General features: G+C 31.8%; 1 protein-coding gene across 1 annotated transcript; it reads left to right on the forward strand.

Moving 5' to 3' along the window:
• Positions 1 to 1,945: 1,945 nt before the first annotated feature.
• On the forward strand, positions 1,946 to 3,700 carry LOC118065309 (mRNA-capping enzyme-like). Its single transcript, XM_035080508.1, has one exon. It carries the CDS (start codon positions 1,946 to 1,948, stop codon positions 3,698 to 3,700), a length of 1,755 nt encoding a protein of 584 aa, XP_034936399.1.
• The last annotated feature ends 20,352 nt before the right edge of the window (positions 3,701 to 24,052 follow it).

Genomic DNA, 24,052 nt, shown 5'->3' on the forward strand with positions numbered 1-24,052 from the left:
TCTTAATAACTTTCTTTATAAATTCTCTCCTTCTTAATAACGAGAAACTTATGTCTAGAAATATAATTAAATCTGAGTTGAGTGTCTATATTTCGGGATTTATTTTTTGGTTTTCTTTTGATTAATAATTCTTAATAACCGAAAGCTAATGATAATGTATATGCAATCTTTTAAATAGGGATAAAAAAGTAAAAATTCTTCGAAAAATGTTCGATTGTCACGCAGGTACTACAAAATAGTTAATTTTCATTGTTTTTGCAATCAAATACCTTTTGTAAAAATACAAAGCAAATAACAATCTAAAACACGACTTTGACTATTTTATTACGCATTACATTCAATTCATATAAATATATATATACATTACATTTTTAGATATTATGATACAATTACTATCATTTCAATGTCACACATGTATTCCAGTTTTTAAACACTCTTTGTAAAAAAATTTTATTTAACTTAAAGAAATGCTATTAAAAATAACATTTAACAAAAAAGCATCATTAAGTTAATATACATAGTACATTTAAATTTTTTCAAATAAAACTATTAAATATAATAGTACAATTACTATTATTTCTATATCACACACCCTTTTCAATCTTCGAACGAATTTCGTATAAATTTAATTTAAGTTTTCTTTTCTACTCTATAATCAGTTATCTAACACTAGAAGCATTTTTTTTTTTAATTACTTTACGCTTAAAAAAAAATTGTGATAAATTAAATGCATTTGATTATTCGCTGACTCAATCAATAATGAAAAAAAAAAAAATATTTAAACATTTTTAAACATCGTTCATTGACTTTATTGACGATGAATTAAGTATTGCGAAAGTGAGTTTATTTTTAACAGCTTATTCGTCGTGATGAAACTTTGTCCATTCGTCTTCTTCAGCTTGTGCTTCTCTAGCTAACAACTTATAAACTCTATTCCTCCTGTTTCTACTCCATCTGATAACTAAATTTTCACATTGTTATTTTGTTTTAAAACTAAATGACATTGCAACTTTAACATTGTTTTAACATTTGGTTTTGTCCAACTTGGACCTGATTTTTCACATTCACCTCGATATACCTCAGCAATTAGTACCTTACATAGATCAAATCCTATTATTCTTGCCAGATTGTTTTGCGTTGAAAATAATTATTGTTCCTTTTCCGGTAAATGCTGTTAGATCCTCAACATTATTCAGAACTATTGATGGTGATAGAATTGATGATAATTCTGGCGATAGGACCCTATTGCTACCCTACTATAAGCTGGTAGTGGTTTGTTAGAAATTTCTCGGAGATGAAATAAGTTTTATTCAGCTTCTAATTTTTCTAATTGTAAAAAATGTTTTACATTATAAAATATCGAATTATTTATTAATTTAAATAAATAATTCTCAACTAAATCTGAATATAATAATACGTAAATAGTACTCCACTTATTAACAATAACATTCAAATACATATAAAAACTTACATAAAAATAAGGTTATTTGACTATTATAACGTACAAACACCAGCATATTTTTAACAAATTGACGTTTGTATAATAAATTACCCACTTTTCCTCTTATAATAAATAATATTAATACACAGGCCTCGTTTTTATTTATATGCAGATTTAAAAAAAAATCCACGACGGGCCATTACCGCCGGATAGTTTATTGTTTCGTAGCTATGCCACCAGAGGCATTTAATGCGCTACCAGGTGGCGCACAAGACTGGAAGTCTAGGCAACGAAAACTGTTTGATATTACTTGAGACTTAGATGTCAACCAGTGCACATCATACGTTTTTTGATCTGTTTTTTTTTTTGTAAAAATACAAGTGCAGTTTCAATTTTATGCAACATTTGCATAATCAAAACGTAAAAACAAATATTTGAAAGTGAAAGCAAGTGTTTGTAATAGAAAAAGTTTGATTTATACAGTTGAGGTCAAGTGAACGAACAATGTCAAGTTGGAGTGCCGAAAATAGCAAAGGGATGATCCCTCCACGATGGTTACACTGTCCTCGAAAAAGTATAAAATTAATAAACAATAAATTTCTTGCATTTAAAACACCACTATCAGAAAAATATAATAGTCAAGTTTCTGAAGAATGTCTTTTTTCTGTGAATATGTTGTTTACATCATTAAAGAGTCAAAGACTGAAAATGGGATTACTAATAGATTTGACAAATACTGACAGATTTTATAATAAAGCTGACGTCGAAACCCACGGTTGTCATTACCTCAAACTTCAATGTCGAGGTCATGGAGAAACTCCCTCCATAAAACAAACCAAGGTTTTTATTGAAATTTGCAAAAATTTCATTGCACAAAATCCATTGGAGATTATTGGAGTCCATTGTACCCATGGTTTCAATAGAACTGGGTTTCTTTTGATAAGCTTCTTAGTTGAAAGTGATTTATTTAATTTGGACGCTGCTGTTAGTGAATTCTCATCTATCAGACCTCCTGGAATTTACAAGGAAGAATACATTAAAGAATTATACAGACGATATGATGATGAGAGTTATGCACCGCCTGCACCACCACGTCCAAATTGGTGTTTGGAATCCGTTGACTCCAAAGGAAACTATGAAGAACATGACCAATTCGGAAGTAGGAAACATACTCAAAGACATAAGGAACATATTGTTAAAAATCCAGTTTTCATGGCTGGAGTTTCTAGTGTGGTACCTGTACAAGATTTAGCTAAAGTTGCAAGAATTCAAAAAAGAGTTCAAGACATATGCCAATGGAATAAAAAGGGCTTCCCTGGTTCTCAACCAGTCTCCATGGTCCAGGAGAATATGGTTCTACTTCATATCAAACCATATAGAGTATCATGGAAAGCTGATGGTACTAGATATATGATGCTGATTCAAGCAGACAATGAGGTATTTTTCATTGATCGGAATAATAGTGTCTTTCAAGTGTCTGGATTAAAATTTCCACACCCTCGAGATCTTTCAAGATCTCTGAAAGATACTTTATTGGATAGCGAAATGGTCATTGATAAAGTAAATAGTACCGAATATCCCAGGTACTTGGCTTATGATGTAATCATGTATGACGGGAACGATGTATCTGAAAAATCATTCTTCCCCGATCGATATACCATCATCGAAAGAGAAATAATGGGAAGCCGTTATAGAGCATTAAATGAAGGTATAATATGCCGAGAACAAGAACCTTTTTCTGTCCGACTAAAGCATTTTTGGGATATCACACAAGCCAACAGTTTGTTGAGTGCAAAATTCGCCAAACAATTGGGTCATCAACTAGACGGATTAATCTTCCAGCCTTCGAAGGAGCCCTACATCCCTGGAACTGCAGGAGAAGTATTAAAATGGAAGCCATTAAATTCTGTAGATTTTAAATTAAAAATAGTCGTTGAATCGGGTATGGGTATTCTAACCAGAAAAATAGGTCATTTATATGTTGGAGGATTAAAAGAACCATTTGATCACATAAAAATTACTAAAGCAATTAAAGATTTACATAATAAAATAATTGAATGTACATTCGAAAATGGGCATTGGGTGTTTATGCGTGAAAGGACGGATAAATCTTTTCCCAATTCTTTCACCACTGCTCAGTCTGTTTGCCATAGTATTAGAGTACCTATTACTGCGGAAAATTTATGTAATTATATTGAGATATATAGATTTAAAGATGATTCTGATTGTTTGCCTCCACCATGTAAACGACGTAGATAAAAATTGATAGAAAAATTAATTAAGTTAAAATTGTATTTTTTTAATGTTAACTTTTAGCATCATAATTTGTAAATATTACTATTTATTAAACCAATTTAATAGTTGTACAGACATTGAATTTCCTTGAATGATATTATTTTTCAAGATAGATTGAAAATTAAACTTAAATTAAATTTTTTGAAAATGTTTTGAACGACTGGAAAGAATGTTTGATATGGAAATGCTAGTAATTGTACTATAATATTTAATAGCATCTTTTGAAAATCAATTTTATGTTATTGATTAATTAAAATGTACTATGTATATTAACTTAACAATTTATTTTTTGTTAAATATCATTTTTTAAAGCTAGCTTGAATTTTTCACATAGAGTGATTAAGGACTGGAATGCATGTGTGATATTGTAATGATAGTAATTGTATTATTATGTATGGAAATGTACTGTATATATATATATTTATTTGTTTTAAATAAAATTTGTTATATTGACTTTTTCCATAACAATAGCATTTCTCAATTTTATTACCTTTCATAGACATAAGTACATAGTGATTAGTTATCAAGATTTATTAATTTGAAAGAAAAAAAAAATTACTTTAAAAATATATGCTTAAAAATACTTTAAGATGCTTAAAATTGAATTTTCTTCTTTACAGACATTGAATGTTCCGTTAAATTTTGCAGTAGCAGAAATTGCTTCTACTATAATTGACTGACATTTTATGCAGAGGTCAGAAGTTTCACGGATTATTTCTTTACGTTTCTTTTTTTTGCTTTTTCCATATCTGATACAATGTTTAATCGTTTTATAAAGATTCTTTTGTTTAATTAATTTTCCTTTATAGCGCGATAGTTTTAATATTTTTCCATAATTGAATCTAAATATAAATTTAGAAGCTTTGAAAACGTTTTCATGATAACTAAGATCCACACTAGTGAGAAAACAGTATAAAGAATAGCTCTTTCTCTCTCTTTTTGGTTCGCCATCTATCGGGATTTTAAAATATACCATACAGTGTTGCACGATCGAAAGAAAAATAGTAATAGTCTATTTGTATAGTCAACTTTTGAATGTGTAAGTATATATGAGTACACACTCATTCAAAATGTTTTGGAGTGCAATTGAAATTATAAATACATTAATGCATTAGATTATCTCACATCTTACAATAACTTTTTTGCTATATTGTAGCACGAAAACTTCCTTAATGCGTACTTCGATTAACTGAAAGATTTTTGTGGCTCGGGAACATAAACTAATCTATTGAGGAGATGACAAGTGGCTTAAGGATGTTGTCCACATGAATATTATGTTTCTTTTAATTAGATGAGCTATAAAAAAAAAGTTGCATATTTCAATGACTCGTAGAATATTCTACATATGTTTGCAAAGTAATGAAACATAAGAAATAAATGAAGGACAAAAGAGCCATTCAATCCTTCATTAAATTTGAATATTGTACATTCAACGATTGTACTTTGAATTTTACTTTTAATTTTTATTTCTTTTTATCAAATATGGAGAATAATTTTATATCAAGACTATAAACATAGTATAATAGTATTATTGTTGGTTATTATTTGACTTTCCTGTAATGAGTTTCACTATTATTTGTGTATAAATAATTTTAAACCAATTCCTGACTTTAAACTTTTTTGCTGATGCCCGCCCCCGACCAGCAAAAACCTCGGCTCTGCAGAAGTCGGGCGGGCATCCTACATACAACCGTTTAGCTTGTAAAGTGATTATCGAACTTACTTTCGGCGGGATCAAGAAAAATAGTATACGACACACGCCGGGAAATTCAACTTTCTGGCCTTGGGTCGTAATATACTATTAATTTATTGTTCTTGCTCACGTTCTCTCTTTCACTCTCTTCCACTCTCTTTACATTAATTACTTTGTTGATATTATGTAAATGATGAATAATACAAGTGAGCAAAAAGTGAAACTTACACACATAATTCTATTAAACGAATACAAAAAGACAATTTTAATATACAGACACTGGAGTAAAATTATCTTACGGACACTATTTGTATTTTGGAATAGTCATCATCACATCTGTTTATCTTTATATCGTCAGTGTTATTTTATCAAAATGTTAAATAATTCTTTATATTTATATAATATTTTTTAAAAGAAGAACGATATTTAGATCGATGAGTTCGCTTTTTTTGCCAGCAATCAAGCATTAATTGATATATAGCTTCAAGACAATCCATTGGTGTTAGCAATCGGTATCCCTTCTCAATTGATTAAATAACATCTTGGTTCGACCAATTCCAATTAGGTCTCTCACCATATGACATAACTTCCCCACAAACTATGCCCATACTCCACATATCTGATGCACTTGTAGATTTTCTAAATGTTATTGCTTCTGGTGCAGTTCAACAAAGAGGTATATTTCCACCTTAAATCAATAAAAAAAATGTATGACTATCACAAGCAGAACTACTACTACGACAATTGTCCTCGCAATTATAGATACTTGCATGTTGTCATTATCACCAACGTGATCTATAAAATGTACAAAAAAAATGAATTTATACTCTTTCCAACGGTAAATAATCAAATATATTACATATTTACCAAATTCTATCATATGAGCAGTATTTTTGAAAATTACAAATGTATATTTACTCCATCCTCGTGTTGTTTTTGCTCTTACTTGAATTGCATAATTAATTACGGGTGCATAGCATTTTTTAGGATCTTCAAGTTCTTTAAAATAGCCAATATCGCAGTGGCATATAGTAAATCCATAATCTCGTGTTGTACTGTTCGCAGAACTTTTCTCACACGTATGTGAAGCCACCTTATGTTTAAACTTTCCAATAGGACACTTATTACACTACTGTTTTTCAATGTCAGCTTGATAGCCGGGCTTGCAGTGACATCCGCGTGAGGGTAAATACTATGTACCATCTCCTTTGTCCAAAAATGTCGGCTGTTCAATTTCAACAACATTATCGACATATGTACAGATCGTCTGTTCAATCAGTGCGATTTCATGGCCAATTGATCTCACCGGAAAATGAACAAAATTCACTGATACCTCCGGGCAAGTTATATACTGAAATGTTCTGGCGAGAAAATAGCGTTCGCGCCAGAAAGAAAATAGAAAATAATTTTTATATTTTAAAATTTTATCTTTTGGGAGGCAGGATGGGTTATATATTTGAATGAGAGTATATGCTTGAAAAAGTGCGGGAAATCTAGGATCATAGATATAGTAAGTATTTCCTTTTCTATTACATTTCATAAATGAAGAAGGGGGAAGTATATGGGAATATGTAAAAAGTACCAGAATATTCCAGGGTACTCGGGAGGAGTTTACCAACCTGAATATGGAGAAAATAACTGCCTTTGCGTAATTTATTCGTTCTCACTTACCTTCGTCCTGCTCGATGGAGAAATAGAAAGAGTGAGATGGAACGAGAGCGAGAGAAGTGACGACGTTTAAGCGAGAACAGATCCACGTGCAAATGTGCAAAGTGAGAAGAAGATCGGACAATATTTTTCCTTATTCAGTACGGAATAAATCGGTATTCCTTGGAGATTCCTCGTATCCTGTAATTCTCACGCAAACTTACTAGGGGGTAGTTAGCCCAAGGGAATTGCATCCACATGAAAGTATTCTTGCGTTTATTACAATATCTTAATATACAATCCACGCAGGATTCACTATCCCACGACCTGGAGTGGGCCTTCGGTTACACGATTTTACAGAGACTATGAGAAAATACCAATAATTAAAATTAATAAATGTTATGTGTAATTGGTGAATACGATCCGGGTACGAGATAGCAATGTGACAATAATGAGTTGCCTGAAGTGCCAAATAACGATGACAAATAATAAATACACGGGCTCGCCCTATGCCCTTGAAGGTACAAGTTATGATGGAGCTCACCCTGTAGATGCTCGGGCCCGTAGTCTGCTGCTGATGGTGGCAGATGACCCAGGAGTCACCGATGATGAAATTAGACGTCTTCAAGAACTCAATAGTTGCCTCATTCGCCTTCCAGAAAAATTGTAACGAGTTATGGCTACTAAGGCTCTGCAAGTCCGCGGGGAAGCTACTCGGCGTTCCGACCTAATTGTCCGTTGACCTGGAGACCCTTGTAGTCGCCTGAAGTTGACCAATGTTCGTGTCCAGGAACTGCACACTCGCGGCTACTTCCGTTCTCGGTCGTTCCGTTATGAACGTGGAGGTAAATATTGTACTTAAATCTCACAAGGAACGATTTACGTAAGCGTCTGTTCTACTACACGGCGTTAGCCCAACTGAAGATGGTCGTCTGTCGCGACGTGCTCGATAGCGTTTTGGCGGGAGTCCCCCTCCATATGGCAGGCTCCTCCCATTGCTTCTATCTTAGTGCCTTCCTTCTGGAAACTTCTTGTGAATGTCATCTTGACCTTTGAAGGTCAAGCAGATTTTGTTTTGACCGATGGAAGTTACAGCGACTCTGGAACAAACAAGGGATTTCTCCCATCGGTGGCGACATGAGTGTCTATTTAGGATCGTTGGTTGATATAGGTGTCACCACTTGCTCGGAAGGAACACTGAGTTGAATCCGTCTTGTCACAATACTAAACCTTTATAGCAAATATAGAGATATAAGCACCTTGATCTCTGAATGCAAAGTAGATCCTCTTTTTAATTACCAAAATAGATTTAGCTTCTGTATTAATTATTACTTCGGTATTTGCATTGAAACGTTCTTCTCTAGCAGAAATGCAACCAATCAATTTATAACTTTCTGGCTCCCATAGTGACGGTTCTTAAGTAGTTGCATCAAATTTATAATAAAATAGAGAAAATATTTCTTTACAACTCAATACATATCCCAAATACAATCTCTTGTTGTAAAATTGATCTCATTATACATTCGGTTTGCTGGACATCATCAATAGAAAGAAAACGCCTATGAGCTTCATCAATGACACTATACTGATTGAGATCTCGGTTTCTTGAACTTCTTAACGAAATACTATTGATTATGTACTTAATCATGGTATATGTATCACAGTTATTCAGTACTTATTTACAGTATCTCTTGATGTACAATCTTAAAATCAAGTAGCACAACCAACTTTATTACCTAAAATACGATCCATTCAATTTATGATTTCTACTTTAATTCTGGATTTCAGAGTTCAGTTCACTTTTGAATTTAGAAGGATCTGTTATAAAGTATTACGTTTATCTCTATCTTTTAGACTGTCTCTGTCTCTATTCCAGTATTTTCGTTCATACTTTGCACATCTGTTACTATTTTTTTTTACATTTCTGCTGGATTTATAAGTATTAAGCCTTTGTCATTTTACATGATCATTGAATCTTCTTTAAGCATCATTATTCACACGATGTACATATTTATTCAAATTTTTTTCACACATGTATAATTTACATACACTTTCAAAAATTCTCAATTCTTCTGGAAATTTCAATTTATGTAATTATTATAATCAATTTATTCATAGTACTCATATCAACTTTTTATGTTAAAAAATTTTCGAAGCCCTTAATACTTTTAAAAGAATCGAAAATTACTTTAAAAATAACGAATTCATTTTTTGAAACTCTCACCACAGTGAAATAGAAAAAATGAAATTATAGATGTGTATTAAAACAAAAATTTTCATCTCAATAACAAATAACTATAAACAATAGACACATGGTCGAAATTATCAAAGTACTGTTCTTACTACTGAAAATGTATAACTGGCGAATGTTTTAAATTTTTTTTCCTTTCAACTTACTTTACAATTATCCTTGTAATTACGAATTGAATACTGTTAATAATTATAAAAAATAACATCCATTATACTCCAAATATTCAAATGAATTTGTGTGACTACATTCAGAGAAGAGAGACGTAAATAGAAGTTTATTTCTTATGGGACGATGTGGCCGGAAATTTTGATCCGTGTTGTTGATGTCAGATAGCAGAATAGTCGAGATTCGGAAACGTTTCTGAACAGAAGAGAAAGAAATAAAAAAATTAAGGAGTTGATAGATTTGTATCAATTTTTTATTTAAATGAAACGAAAGATTCAGACTAAGACAATGATGAGGGTCCGGAGTTTCAATTATCAAAAAGTGATCGATCACTCTGCAGTGGTCTGGGTACGACCCAAAAGGTCCACACGACCAACTTCCCAGTGGAAAAAATGAAAAAACAATTCGAATAGAACCCGTTTCCATTCTTTATAACAGATGGAATTGTTATAAACAAAATGAGTCTGTTTTTATTCATTTGATATGGTTAGTTACTTTATTTCAGTAAAAGAAAAAATTGTGCGTTAGAAGAATTCGAATATACCTCATAGATCCTTTTTTTCATTATTTACAACAAATTTCATTGTTATAAACGAAAAAACTATGTTTTCATCTATGTCATGCGGTTGGTAACATTTTTTTTCGTAAAAACAAAAATTTTGCGTTAAAAGTACTCATATATGTATAGAAAGGGTCCCTATTTTTATTGTTTATAACAATTTCAAACTTATTATTTAAATATTACTATGATCAATAATCACTTGTTAGTAACAATGTTCATTTGTTATGAACACAATTCTATATTATTGACAATTATTATCAACTATTATAGCGTCTTTAATGCTGTTTTTTCAATCCTGACACAAGTTTAAAATTCTTTCATTGCTGATTTTGTTTTTTAAAATTTTTTTCTTTTCTATGAAATATTGTCGTCATATTTTCATACAAGTATTCTAATCATTTAATAATTATATTTTTTTAAAAACTTTGGAATATTATCTAAAAAATGGTATAATTTATAAATTGCAAAATTCAGGTCGTTTTCCATTTTTGCTAGTTTTTTGGTTCTAAAAAAAAAAATGGCTTAACCGATTTTGCCGAAAATCTAATCAGTTCTAAGTTACATAATTACGCGTCGAATGCAATTGGTCCCACATCAATATCATTTTTTGTTCTCGAGATAATCGAAGCAAAAAATAATTCCGAACGCACATACGTACATACACACACACAGACGTCCACTGGAAAACGATCGTATTCGACTCCGGGGACCTTAAAACGTGGAGATATGTCAAAATTCGGGATTCACAAAATCGGACCCATTACTATAACTTCACACTGGGAAGTTAATAATTAGAAATATCTCCAAGGATTCTTTAATTGGTTACATTTTCGAAGTTGATTCAGAGTATCCACAAATCTTACACGAGCATCATAAAGATTTGCCATTGTATCCTGAACACCACAAACCTCCAAACAGCAATAATAGCAAACTTATGACGACATTATCACCTAAACTTGAATATGTGATTCACTACAGAAATTTAAAACGATGTCTCGATTGAAGAATGATTGTAACCAAAATCCATAGAATCCTTAAATTTAATCAATCACCATGGATGAAGAAGTATGTAAATCAAAATACAGATTTACGAAAAAAAAATCTAAAAATGATTTTGAAAAGAATTTCTATAAATTAATGAATAATGCAGTTTACGGAAAAATAATGGAAGTGCAAAAAATCTCATTGCCTCTCCAAAATTCCACAATAGTATAATTTTTGACAATGACATGGTAATAATAGAAATGGAGCAAAAAAATATATATTTCAATAAGCCGATATACGTAGGATTTGAAGATTTAGATCTTTTAAAAATGTTTATTTATGATTTTCATTACAATTTCATTAAAAGACAATTTACCGACAATCAGGCATAATTATTACACACAGATACAGAAAGTTTAATTTATCAATTTCTCAATGCTGATATGTATGATTGCATGAAAAATAATATACATGAATTTGACACCTCAGACTATCCACCAAATAACCGTTTTAATATTCCATTAGTTAATAAAAAAATTGTTGGTCTTATAAAAGATGAAAATAAAGGTGAAATAATGACGGAATTCATTGATCTGAAAGCCAAAATGAACACATTCAAAGTTCAAAATAGAAAAAAAAAGACAAACATAAAGCAATGGGTGTCAAAACTGCAACAATAAAATCTATCACATTCGCTGATAACAAAAAATGCTTACTTAATCATGATAAATTATGTAAAACGGAATATCATATAGTTCGCAAGAAACATGAAGTACATATAATCAGTAGAAAAAAATTAGCATTAACTTGGGAAGATAATAAAAGAGTTCTTTTAGCACAATCAACTGATACACTCCCTTGGGGTTATGATTCATATTGAATAGTGTTAATAAATAATTGTAAATATAATATTTATGTAAAACTTACGAGAAAAAAAATTTTTTTAATGAAAAAAATATTACAAATTATTGACATTAGTTTGTATTTTTGAATTCATCTCTTACAAATAATATGACAAAATCATTGTCATCCTTAATGGTCTTATTTTTTTTTTTTTAAATTTCTTTTAACATTCGTTTATTAATTTTATCAAGATGTTCACTATACATTTTGGCAGTCATTGTTTCCAACTCATTAGTTAGAGATAGCATAAATCTTTTATGTTAATCCGACTATTGTGCGTTTTATCAAATCCTAACCACTTGACAAAAGCTTGATTACCACGCTTTTTCAAAATTTTTTCTACCAAATAAATATCAGGATATTGAACCTTAGTCAATTCTTCTTGATAGAAACCTCCTTCAATCGGTTAATCTCGATAGTCGACAAGCTTATAAGTTAGTGGATTAGTGTTCAATACTTGGCTTACATTAAATATTTCAGTTGTCCAATTAGGAGTGTATCCCTTCTCAAAGACATGTTTATATTTACTTATGCGCACTTTGTTACCAATCTTGAATTTCGTCTTTTTCATTTTTTGTTGAACTTCAAGCTTATTATTATAGATAGTATGACGTAATTGTTTCTCATTGGCTGAAGTAACATCAATCGGTTTCATTTCGATGGTTCTATGTTTGCTATTGTTATATGATGTCATCAATTGTTGTAAGATGTCTATTCACTGGTAATTACCTTGCAACGTAAATTGTTTCCACATTTTACTTTTTATGGATGATTAAATCGTTTATATATAGATGCCTTAAGATTACTGAATGTAGAATACATTTTGATATTATATTGTTTCATAAATGTTTCAGAATCTCTATTGTAGAATTTCTTTCCTCTATCAACATACAAAAATTTTCGTACTCTTTTTCGTGATAGAATAGATTTTATTGCATGAGCGACATCTTTACCATTTTTAAATTTTGTGAGCACAGCCCAAGCGTATTTTGAAAAAACATGAATAACAGTCAACAAATACTGATGACCTTTATTATAAGTTTTATATGCTGTCATGTCAACTAGATCAGCTTGCCAAGTTTCATCAAGACCACGTATATTAACATGTCGTCGTTGATAATTTCTCCTAATCGATCTATGTCGCTCTTCAGTTATTATTTTTTTCTCCTTGTTCATGATGCTGCTGATCAAGATATTTCCGAATATTTTCTTCCAATTGTTTAATACTTTCAGCTTGTTTACGATTTGCTTTTTTCAGTAAACGTAATCGATCTGACTCATGCAGTTCAATTGTTTCATTCAATTCTTCTTTCAGACGTTTACGATGTTTTTGTGATGATTCAATATGTTGCTCTCCTTGAACATTAATGATTTTGATTCTTTCTCTATTTTCTTCAACAATTCTTCTTAAATTTGCTACAGTTTCGCGTAACAGACGTAATTCTATTTCAATAAAATTTTTTAAAATTGTAATCTTTTTTTCAATTACTCCTAATGATGTTGCATCATTCAAATCTACTGGTTCAGCGAGATTACACAATCTTTTATGATCTATGTCAAACTGTTGATCAGCAGTTAATTGGAATCCTTCACCAGGAGGCCCACGAATAGCACTTTTCACAATATCTTTTATTAACTATCGTCCAAAAACGTCAACACTCATTTTTAAACCTCTCTCTTTAAAAGTTCTTTAAAGAATGAGTAGTTGTGTAGAATACATCAGATTAATAAATAATTCTAGCTTCGCGTAATTCCTCTAAAATTGATAAAATTTCGTTAGTATAACTGAAATTTCCAGCAGTTTGAGATGCAATAAGTAAACGAAGTCGATCTACAAGTTCATCGGGATCATCCCAATAAATATAATCGATAGGATGATTTTGTTCATGTTGAATCATATACCGTGGTAAACTTTCCCTACTTTTTGTCATATATTGTAAAATAAGAACAAATAACAACTTTGGACAATTAATAAATAAAGGAAAAAGTTTATTAAAGATTGACAGAAATTAATAAGGAAAAAAGAATCTGTGCGGTCAACTTAAGTCTCAGTCAAAAACTGGAGATAAACAAACTCTCCCCTCGTTGCTATAAACAATCTAATCGTCAAGCAACGTCAACAACTTATAAAACTGTCGTTAGTCTAATAGTTATTAGATGGCGACATACAAATATTTTACAATATTTACTGATTATTTCGGTGACTTTTTTTAAATTTCTATCTACTCTGATACTTTTGTCGAGAAGATAATGCTTTCGATAGGCGTTTGTCATACTGATAATTCTGCTATACATTTTTTCATCTTGTTTTGTTATTTTTGATTGATCAGGAGAATTCATAAATAATAATTCTAATAAACCAGAAATAGCATTGTATTTTTTATCACCAATATAAATGCATTATTATCGAACCTGACTTTAGGATCACCCATCATCAGTCGATTACCTTTCAACTTTCTTATGCCATACTTTGTATCTAAGTCTTTGGACAAGAGCTTAGAATCGATCATCTTTAAATACCTTACTACAGGTATGTCTTTAATCGAAGTACTTTGATGGGTAATTGTTGCTGTTGTATAAGAGTCATCATCAGTTATTTCATAATCAGGTGTGAGGCTTTCTTGCTTGCTTTCAACTTCTTCTTTCTTTATTTTTATTTCTTGAGATTCCTTTGTAATAAGTGTTTTATCAGCTAATTGTTTAAGTTACTATAGGTTTAAATATTCCAATCATGGTTTGTTGAGTCATATCTCTTCCAAGTTTAATCAACTTATGCTTTTGGCGTATTGCATCACTAGCTTTTGCTATTTGATGCGATATTTTTTTTTCTTGTTGCAGCTTCGTAGTTTTCATGTTGACACTTTGACAATCACATAAATAATGTAAAGTTTAATGTATTCACGGTAAATTTATACTTATAAAGCAATCAAATCCTCTTCTATATCGCCTATTATTAAGATCACTGTCTTTATCAATTACCAAGAAGCCATATTTATCATTATTCCAGCACATTGAACATATATCTCAAAAATGAGAATAAGTCATGTCAGTATTTACATGATCATCGTAAATGTGTTTTAAATTCATATTATCTTGTCTGAAAAGATCAAGAAAGTTTGTATTGTCACGTACCAAATATTTTGGGATTCGTACATAAGTTTGACAAAGATAAAAGCAGTTAATTTCTCTATGTCATCCCATACAAAAATAGATTCGCATATTATCTTGTTTTTCGCATGCCCCATCATCGAAAATCATAATTGAGTTGGGTTTCGCTTCATCTGGTTTTACCACTTCCTCATGCTCATTAAAAGTATAAAATTTCATACCTTCCATTGGTTCAATTATTTTTTTTAAAAACTGATATTTAGGTTGGTTGAATGATTTTGAATACAAATAAATATTTTTAAAACGTAGGCCATTTAGATGTACAATAAGTGCTAAAAGAGTATTTGTCTTTCCACAATTTGATGGGCCACAAATAATACCACGGACACTATTTAGTAAAAGTTGTACATGACGTTTGATATTTGTCTCGTGATAGGTCAAAGTTAATAACAGGTAACTTAATAATTCGTTGATTGAACTTCATCTTGATGTAAAATGACATTCTAGCTATAAATTGTAACAACACTACCGTGCTAGTTGACCTGTTGTGCCGCCAACTAACAGATAGTGGCCAAAAATTTTTATAATTTAATTCTATTAATCTAAAAAAATCGAATTGACAATTTAAGGAAATTCTCGGGAACTGGAACGGGCGCCTCTAATATAAGTGCTGGAACACTGGGTCGGATCCACTGGACTCCTCCACAAGGTTCAGAAACACTTAAATTTCAACTTGAACCGTTTCCGACAAGACACACGTCGGTGAGGTATAATATGCACAAATGATTTGCCCAAACGGCTATGAGTCAGCTGACAACCTGTTCCACGTTATGGCTGACTGCCGAACGCCGGTAGCGTCTTCGACTTCGTCTTCGTCTTTGAGAAAATCGATAGCCAATAGGAATCGTAGTTTTCATTGATTGGCCTATTGACAGCATTCTAGTATGATTTTTCTCCGATCGTGGCGTGAGAGTAACCAAAGGGCAAGGGCTCGAATTTCAAATAGTCTTTCATATGTATGTATAGTGAGGGATTATTATATGGCGAAAATTCTATCTTGTTACAAAATTCACATCTTTGATGGGTATCGAGTTAGTCGTTTTTGAACAATGATAGTGTAAAGACGTATCAATAAACGAGGTGCTGGTATTGTTAACACTCATAAACAAATTGCCATTTGAACTTCATATACCAGGATATCATTATTGTGGTCCGGGAACTAAATTGAAGAAGAGATTAGCACGTGGAAATCCAGGAATCAATCCATTGGACGCTACCTGTAAAGAACACGATATTGCATATTCGCAAAATCGAGATAACATTGAAGCTAGAAACGCAGCTGACAAAATACTTGCTGAAAAATCTGTGAAACGTGTTTTCGCGAAAGACGCAGATATTGCTGAACAAATTGCTGCTTTAGAAATTTCCAACGTCATGAAAGTTAAATCAAAATTGGGAATGGGTTTGAAAGAGAAAAGCAAAAAGGCCGAGGAAGTTAAACATTTGCGAAAAGTTGTTAATTCAGCAAAGCTTATGTAAAATTCCAGTTCAAATCCTATTCAATCTGCATTAACTGCTGCACTATCCGCGATGTTGGTGGAAAGAAAAAAATCAAAGTTCCATGTATTATACCAATACCGCAAAAAGTGGGAGATATTTTACCTCTTATACCTCTATTTGCAGGTTTAAGTGCAGGTGGCGCTGCTGGCATTGCAGAAGCAATTAATGATGCTAAAGACGCCAAAAGTCAATTAGAAGAAGCTATACGACATAACGAGAAAATGGAAGCAATAGCTTTCGGTAAAGGTTTACGTCTGAAACCGCACAAGAGAAGATTAGGATTGTATTTGAAACCGGTAAAAAAAATTTTAAATTCATCTCATCGTGCACTGACTGATATTGAACTTCAAAAAAATATGCAAAAATCATGAAAATACCCTTTTTTCGTGGTGTTTTTATGTGGAATGATCTTCCAAAATCTACACCGTGGAAAAATAAATCAGCAATTATTAATCTCGGCAATAAAACTAGACCTTGAACACATTGGGTGGTATATAAAAAACGTGGTAATAAAGTTATATATTATGACAGTTTTGGCAATTTGTGGCATACATGAATAATCAGTTGGTACATACGATTCATGAATTTTTTCCATCAGTTTCACCAGGATATAAGATCATTGAAGTTCCATCAAACATCATTTATCTTCCAATCACCGTACAAGCAATACATAATTTACAACGACGCATTGTTGATCAAGACGGTCAATTGGTAAATTTACGTCGTGAAACTGTAACAATACGTTTACATTTGAAATCAGTCACGTGATGGGGATTATTTATAAACCAATAGTAGGAGGAAGCTATAAAACTAACATACCATGCCTGAATCCCATCAGTCATTGAAGAAAACTCAAACGATTAACTTATTAAAATTGACTATTCCTACAAAGTCTGGGACTAAAAATACGCAAAGGTGCAACAAAATTAGAGTGAAAGTGTGCTGTCTTGCGTGTCTTATACCATGGAAGAAGAAAAATTAGCGATAAGCAAAGGTGTCATATTTGATAAGTCTATCGCACACATTGAGGTGCATGCTCATCAACCATATGCATCTACAACATATAATAATAATGATGAGATGCATATCTCAGTTCAATATCAAGATTTATGTCTGTTGCCAAGCAAAAGTTCCTTTTATATTACGGGGAAATTTACAAAATCTAACGGAAATGGTGTAGCAGCAACATCAAGATTCATTAATATGGCCGTATGCTATTTATTTGAAGAAATACGATCCTCATGAAGGGATATCTACCTCTTCATCCAGGTCAAAAAAATTATTTAGATAATGCAGGTTGGGTAACTGATAACGAAAGATTATTTAATGATAATGGATACTTTGATGTTTCGATACCGTTACATATACTATCGGAATTTGCTAAAGATTATCATCGCATAATTGCCAATGCCAAATATGAATTAATACTTACTCGTTTAAATACCGATCTTAATGGAATTGTACAAGCTGCAGCGGCACCTGGAGAGATGATCACGCTCATAAAAATTGAATGGATAATTCCTTGTGTCACTGTTGCAGACATAAAAAAAAAGAATTATTAAGTTACATTGCCGAAGACCCACCGATTTCAGTGAGTTTCAGATCATGGGAATTATATGAATATCCAATGCTGCCGAACACAACCAAACATGTATGGGTCGTAAAAGCATCAACTCAATTGGGAAAGCCACGCTATGTTATATTAGGATTTCAAACTGCACGCAAAAATGATGCTACAAAAGATGCAAGTCATTTCGATCATTGTGATTTAAGAGATGTAAAACTTTTCCTCAATTCACAATGCTATCCATATGGTAACACGAATCTTGACATTAGTCACAATCAATTTGCCTTATTATATGATATGTATAAAGATTTTCAAGCAACATATTATGATAAAGAAGCAAAATCTCTGCTCACGGAAAGAAAATTTATTGATATAGCACCACTTGTAGTAATCGATTGTTCTAAACGAAATGAATCCTTAAAATCAGGACCAGTTGAAGTTCGAATGGAGTTCGAATCATTAAAAGCTTTTCCTGCTAAAACATCAGCTTATTGTTTGATCTTACATGATCGAATAATAGAATATAAACCCTTGAGTGCGCAAATAAGAAAACTAACATAATATATTGGAAAAATTTATATATTATATTATTATTATAATTATATTATTATGATATATTAATCAAATGTAATTTTTTTTTGCTATAAATAAATTGTGTACACAAAAAAAAATCATCGTTTTCATTAATTTCCTGAAAAAATAAGTAGCACAAATTAAGAAGAATGATAGCTAATCAAGGATCGGTATTATAGCTGACGATAACTTATTGCTAATCTAAGACGGTATTATCGCTGAAGAGAATTTACCGCTAATCGAGATCAGTGTTATCGCTGCAGATAATTTATCGCTAATTAAGATCGGTATTATCGCTGCAGATAATTCATCGCTAATTGAGATCGGTATTATCACTTAAGATAATTGACCGCCAATCAAAGTCGGTATTATCACTGAAGATAATTTATCGCCAATCAGGATCGGTAAAAATCGCTGTAGATAACTTATCACGGTTGGTAAGTCGATAACTTACCGCCAGAAGTTACCGCAGTCGGTCATTAGTGCGGATCAGAACCCACTTTTCTCTCGACCGGTATTGCAAGTGGATCTAGAACTCTCCTTATATATCTACTTATGCATACGAACAAATAAATATAATATGAATTTTTTATGCGCCATGCAAATGTTATCACGTCAAAAACTATCCTTTATATTCAAATTTTCAGATATCACCTTCTCTAATGTTTTACTTATTTGCAAACTAGAAAAGAACTTTAGAGATTGATCATCAAATATTTTATACGCGGTCATTACGGAGGAGGAAAAATTATCGGTAGGGACATTCAAGTGTCCAAATATCGCACAATCTTTCGTATGAAATGCTTTCAAAAAAATTAGCAATTTACTATTATCTTTTAACTTTTCATCGCATTTTATTACATTCATTTGACATCTAGAGCAAGTAAATTTTTAAAGGCAACGGTATGCTAAATAACCCGCAACATATTTCATAGCGCATGTTTCAAACATAATCGGCTGGACATCATCACAGCTGTCATCTTCTTCTAATAAACATTCAGACATACTACTATCGAATTCATCATTCCCAGCCACCGCGTTATCATGCATATCTACCGGCGAATCATCACTTTCGTGTACTACGTTGTTTTTAGAAATGATCATAATATTAGTGCCATCATTCATGTAGTTAGTCCCTTTTAGTGGTGCAACTAGTTATGCTACTGTTATATACTCGAGATTATGTCTAAATTGTAGCGCAGAAGGATTGCAATTATTTCCGCACCGGCGACGTATATTTCCGAATAAATTTTCAATGCAGTCTTGATTAAGTCTCGCAGTTAGTAAATAACTCATATTCTCTACTAAAAGATCGTCCGCAAACAATATTACCAAATTTAATGTTAATTTTGAACCGGCGAAACAAGAGGTTGATTCCCGATTAGTGTCGTAAATCCACGTATTTACCCATTCGCGAGATTCCTTGAGCCATCAAACACGCCATCACTTGAGGAGATTTCATTGAAATACCACGCCAAAAGGGATTCGAATCTGAAGTAAAGCTAGCGTTAAAGCAGTCAAATATATCATTAAGTTTTTTGCAATAATCTGTCGTTAAAATACATACAGGTTCTCGTAATACTCCATTCATTGACCCGGTTTTTAGTGCTGCCGCGACCGACGCGCTGAAGTTAGTTTCGGAGCTACTTTCGAAGATTGATTTTTTTCAATGTTAAATAATTCCTCGACCGCTCTCCATGAAATACGTTCGTCGCCAATTAAAATATCATTTGCAATTAACCGATTTCGTACAGATTTTATTAGGTGGCATATATCGTAATTGAAATGTATTTCGCGATTTTGAATCAAAAAATAGGGATGAGATTCACTAACGCCTAAGATTTTGACAGCTCTACAATTTGCAGTTGCCTGATCACATACGGTTGACCGAACTTTGATTCCGACTTTAAAACATTTTTCGATGCAAGCCTTGATCAAATCTGCTAATGTCGAGCTTTTAATGCTTTGACCTGATATAAAATAAGCAACCGGTAGTTTCCACGAAAATCTAAGACCACGAATCATGAAAACTAACGCGTATTTTCCATTTTTATTTTTTCGCTCTAGTTCACCGAGATCTTCGAGACTTCCAATAAAATCAATACTCGAATTGAACTCTAAATGCTCTTTAATGCTCATTTCGTCCCAGGTCAAAACCGCGTCACATTCTTTAGGAGACATACCTTTAACTTTATCGTGTATTATGTTAATCAAACGGTCATTGAAATCTGTCGCGACTTCGAGATTATTAATCCGTTGACGTATAAATCCAACACACGCGAGAGTGATTTTTTTTCATCGCAAAGGAAATTGTAGGCTTTTGGCGAGACATAATAGAGTGAGGTAGCAAAACTTCGTTCGGATGGCGTCCATTCTGTTTTTTGCTTGGTGACACGAACAAGTTGCATTTTTAAAAACAACAATTGATTTTTATTTAAATATTTCGCGGCATCTCGTAAAATGGTTGTAGGTGTTACGGTTCGCGGTTTCTTCTCGGTTTGAGCACGTTTTGAATGTTGAAGTTTTGAATGCTTTTCCGTGCATTATTGAGTTTTTCTTCCAACATTGCTATTTTCTTTTTCAACAAATAAATATTTCCGCAACTCTTAACATCGGGATGGTTTATCACGTCGGAAGCTGTCAAATCTAGAAGCGCAAAATTAGACGAGCATGAATCGGAATTGGGGAAGGGTAAGCTGAATGGAAAAAGGTCGTTTATCTAAATAAAAATCCTTTCCGATTTAAATACTACTTAAACTACTATATAATTCATCTTCAATTGATTTATTAGAACAGAAATTGTTCTTTGTCTTCTGTATTTGCAACATTATCATTTTATAAAAGATCTATAACAAAATTGTTATAAATTCAACATTATATATTCTAACATATTTTAGCAATAATAATTGTATTGATACTTTTTTACTTCCCTTATTACTATACATATTCATATTTGCATATAAATTAGTGTTAATAAAGGTAATTACAATCGAATTAATAATTCTTAATTCAACAACAGGTATTTATTATAATAAAAATTACTGTAATTATATATGTCGCAATAATTTATTAAACGATCGACTTCATATTTCAATATTATCAACTTTTTACCTTTTTTGATTTTTAATTATTCAAAGGTTCAATTCTTTATTTCAATAACATCGATATTCATTTGTTTCATTACATTTATATTAAAAACTATAATGAACTTAACAATTTAAATGATTCATGAAAATGTATTGAAACTCATTTTGTAGAAATATTGTTACACATGGACACAACAATTGGTACAAATACTTATCTAAAGCAGCTTAAAAGATTGGAGACTGGGGAAAACCATGGAATGAACGAAAAAGTTTAAATGAAAAAAACAGCTTGGCCCATGTCTCATAGAAACGTTACAATAATTTTGAAAATTGTTTATAAGCAAAGAGAGAGTTGATAATATCATTAATTAAAATTGATTGATCATAGGATCTCTCTACATTACTCCTTTCACTTTCATCAGAGTAACTGGATTCAAAAAACTTAAAAAATCGTGATATAATAACATTCAAATGCTGCAATAAATTATTTGTAAAAAATAAATACTAATCAAAAAGTTGATCGACTAATATCTAACCAACTACCCTTTTATTAAAAAAAAAAAAAAAAAATAATTGAAAATGACGTTTTCTGCAGCATGTATAAAGTTGTTGAAGATACTCAAAGAAGTATTTATATACAAAAAAAAATATTTTTTAATATCAATTGATTAATATATCAATGAATTAAGACAAAAACTGTCAATAATGAAAAGTGATTCAAAAACTCACCTTTCGTTTTTAGGAAAGCAATGAAACGAGAGATGCGGCATCCTCAATGATTTGCATTTGAAAAATGCACATATATTTGTAGCTGGCATTTTTGCGTACACAATGCACAGTCACTTATACACTGTATGCACTCTAAAAAAAAATTAAACAAATTTATTTGCTGATCAAAGCGATAAATTCAATCGATAATTTTGAGCTGTAACTCTTTAAAAATTTCGGAAAATTTGAGAATTCAAGTTAGCTATTACTGCCGTGAAGCATTTTTTCTAAGCGTGCACATCTTTGGAGGGGAGCAGGCGTGACTGTGCCAAAAACACTGTCGTCACCTGGTTTTAGGGAACAGAAGCTTACATGTACAGTATCGTCGTCTGGCGGATAGGGTGATAACTTTGCGGTTTGAGGTGATCTGGGGTGATCCCCAAATGGAACACGACATTGTGATTCTATTTACGTCCCTCTTCTCTGACGCTGGTTGATAAATTTAATACTCAAATCATAAAGAACTGAAACAACCTTCATCGTAAATATGGATGACATAGAAAGTAGCGCCAAACACTTCAAAAGTTCCATAAGTTAACTAATATTGAAGAAAACTGCCTAAGGAAGTCTTCCCTCTAGGAGTTGTTAGCTTCTAGAGTACCTTGGGACGAGTTGTAGCTTGTCCACATTTAGATAGGACTTTGAGGTTAGAGGGTGACGAGTTGTGGCTCACACCCATGTCCCTAGAAGAGTTGTAGCGCTTTGTCGACGAGTTGGAGCTCGTCGATTACTCAGGCAAGGTTGAAGTCTTCCCTCTAGGAGTTGTTAGCTCTCAGAGTATCCCGGGTTGGGTTGTAGCCCGACCAATTAGGGGTAGGGGTAGACATTTTTGGGGTGGGATTTTATATCAACTCTCTTTCTCGAGTATAAAGGCATTTTAAGATAAAGTTTATCTGTAAAGCTGTACAATTGGAAATCTCGAATAGAATGAATATATGTTGCAAATTGTTTATATAATAAAGTTGGAATTGGATTTTAATTTTTGTTCAGAGAAATTACTTGGTAACATATCCGCCATAGAATCCTGGGCTATAAAATTCGATTCTTTTTAAATTGGGGCGGGAATTTTCTTGAGGATTCGCCTTAAGGAAATTTTAGTCGTTACAAGGAATTTGAAAATTTAAACAAAATATAGCTGTCAATGTCAATTAAACATTTATAGGTACCAATAATAAATAAATTTAATTTGAAACCAAAAAATAATTCGTACGTTTTACGAATTTGTCAGACAATTGTACCGTATTTATGGATGGCTCTCAAAGACTGTAATTAAATTCAATTATAAATCATTTTTATGAATATTAATGAGAATGTGAAGATAGTTAACACGAAAAGAGTGACAAGTTGGAAATTAAATACATTATATGTTTATAAATATTATCAGACATATTCTTTAATATTTATACATTTTATAATGCTATATTATCTGTAAGCAATACTAAAGATAAT

The sequence above is a fragment of the Chelonus insularis genome, unplaced genomic scaffold (genome assembly GCF_013357705.1).
Source record: "Chelonus insularis isolate UGA/USDA-ARS -01 unplaced genomic scaffold, ASM1335770v1 contig_29_pilon, whole genome shotgun sequence".
NCBI classification, from domain to species: Eukaryota; Metazoa; Arthropoda; class Insecta; order Hymenoptera; family Braconidae; genus Chelonus; species Chelonus insularis.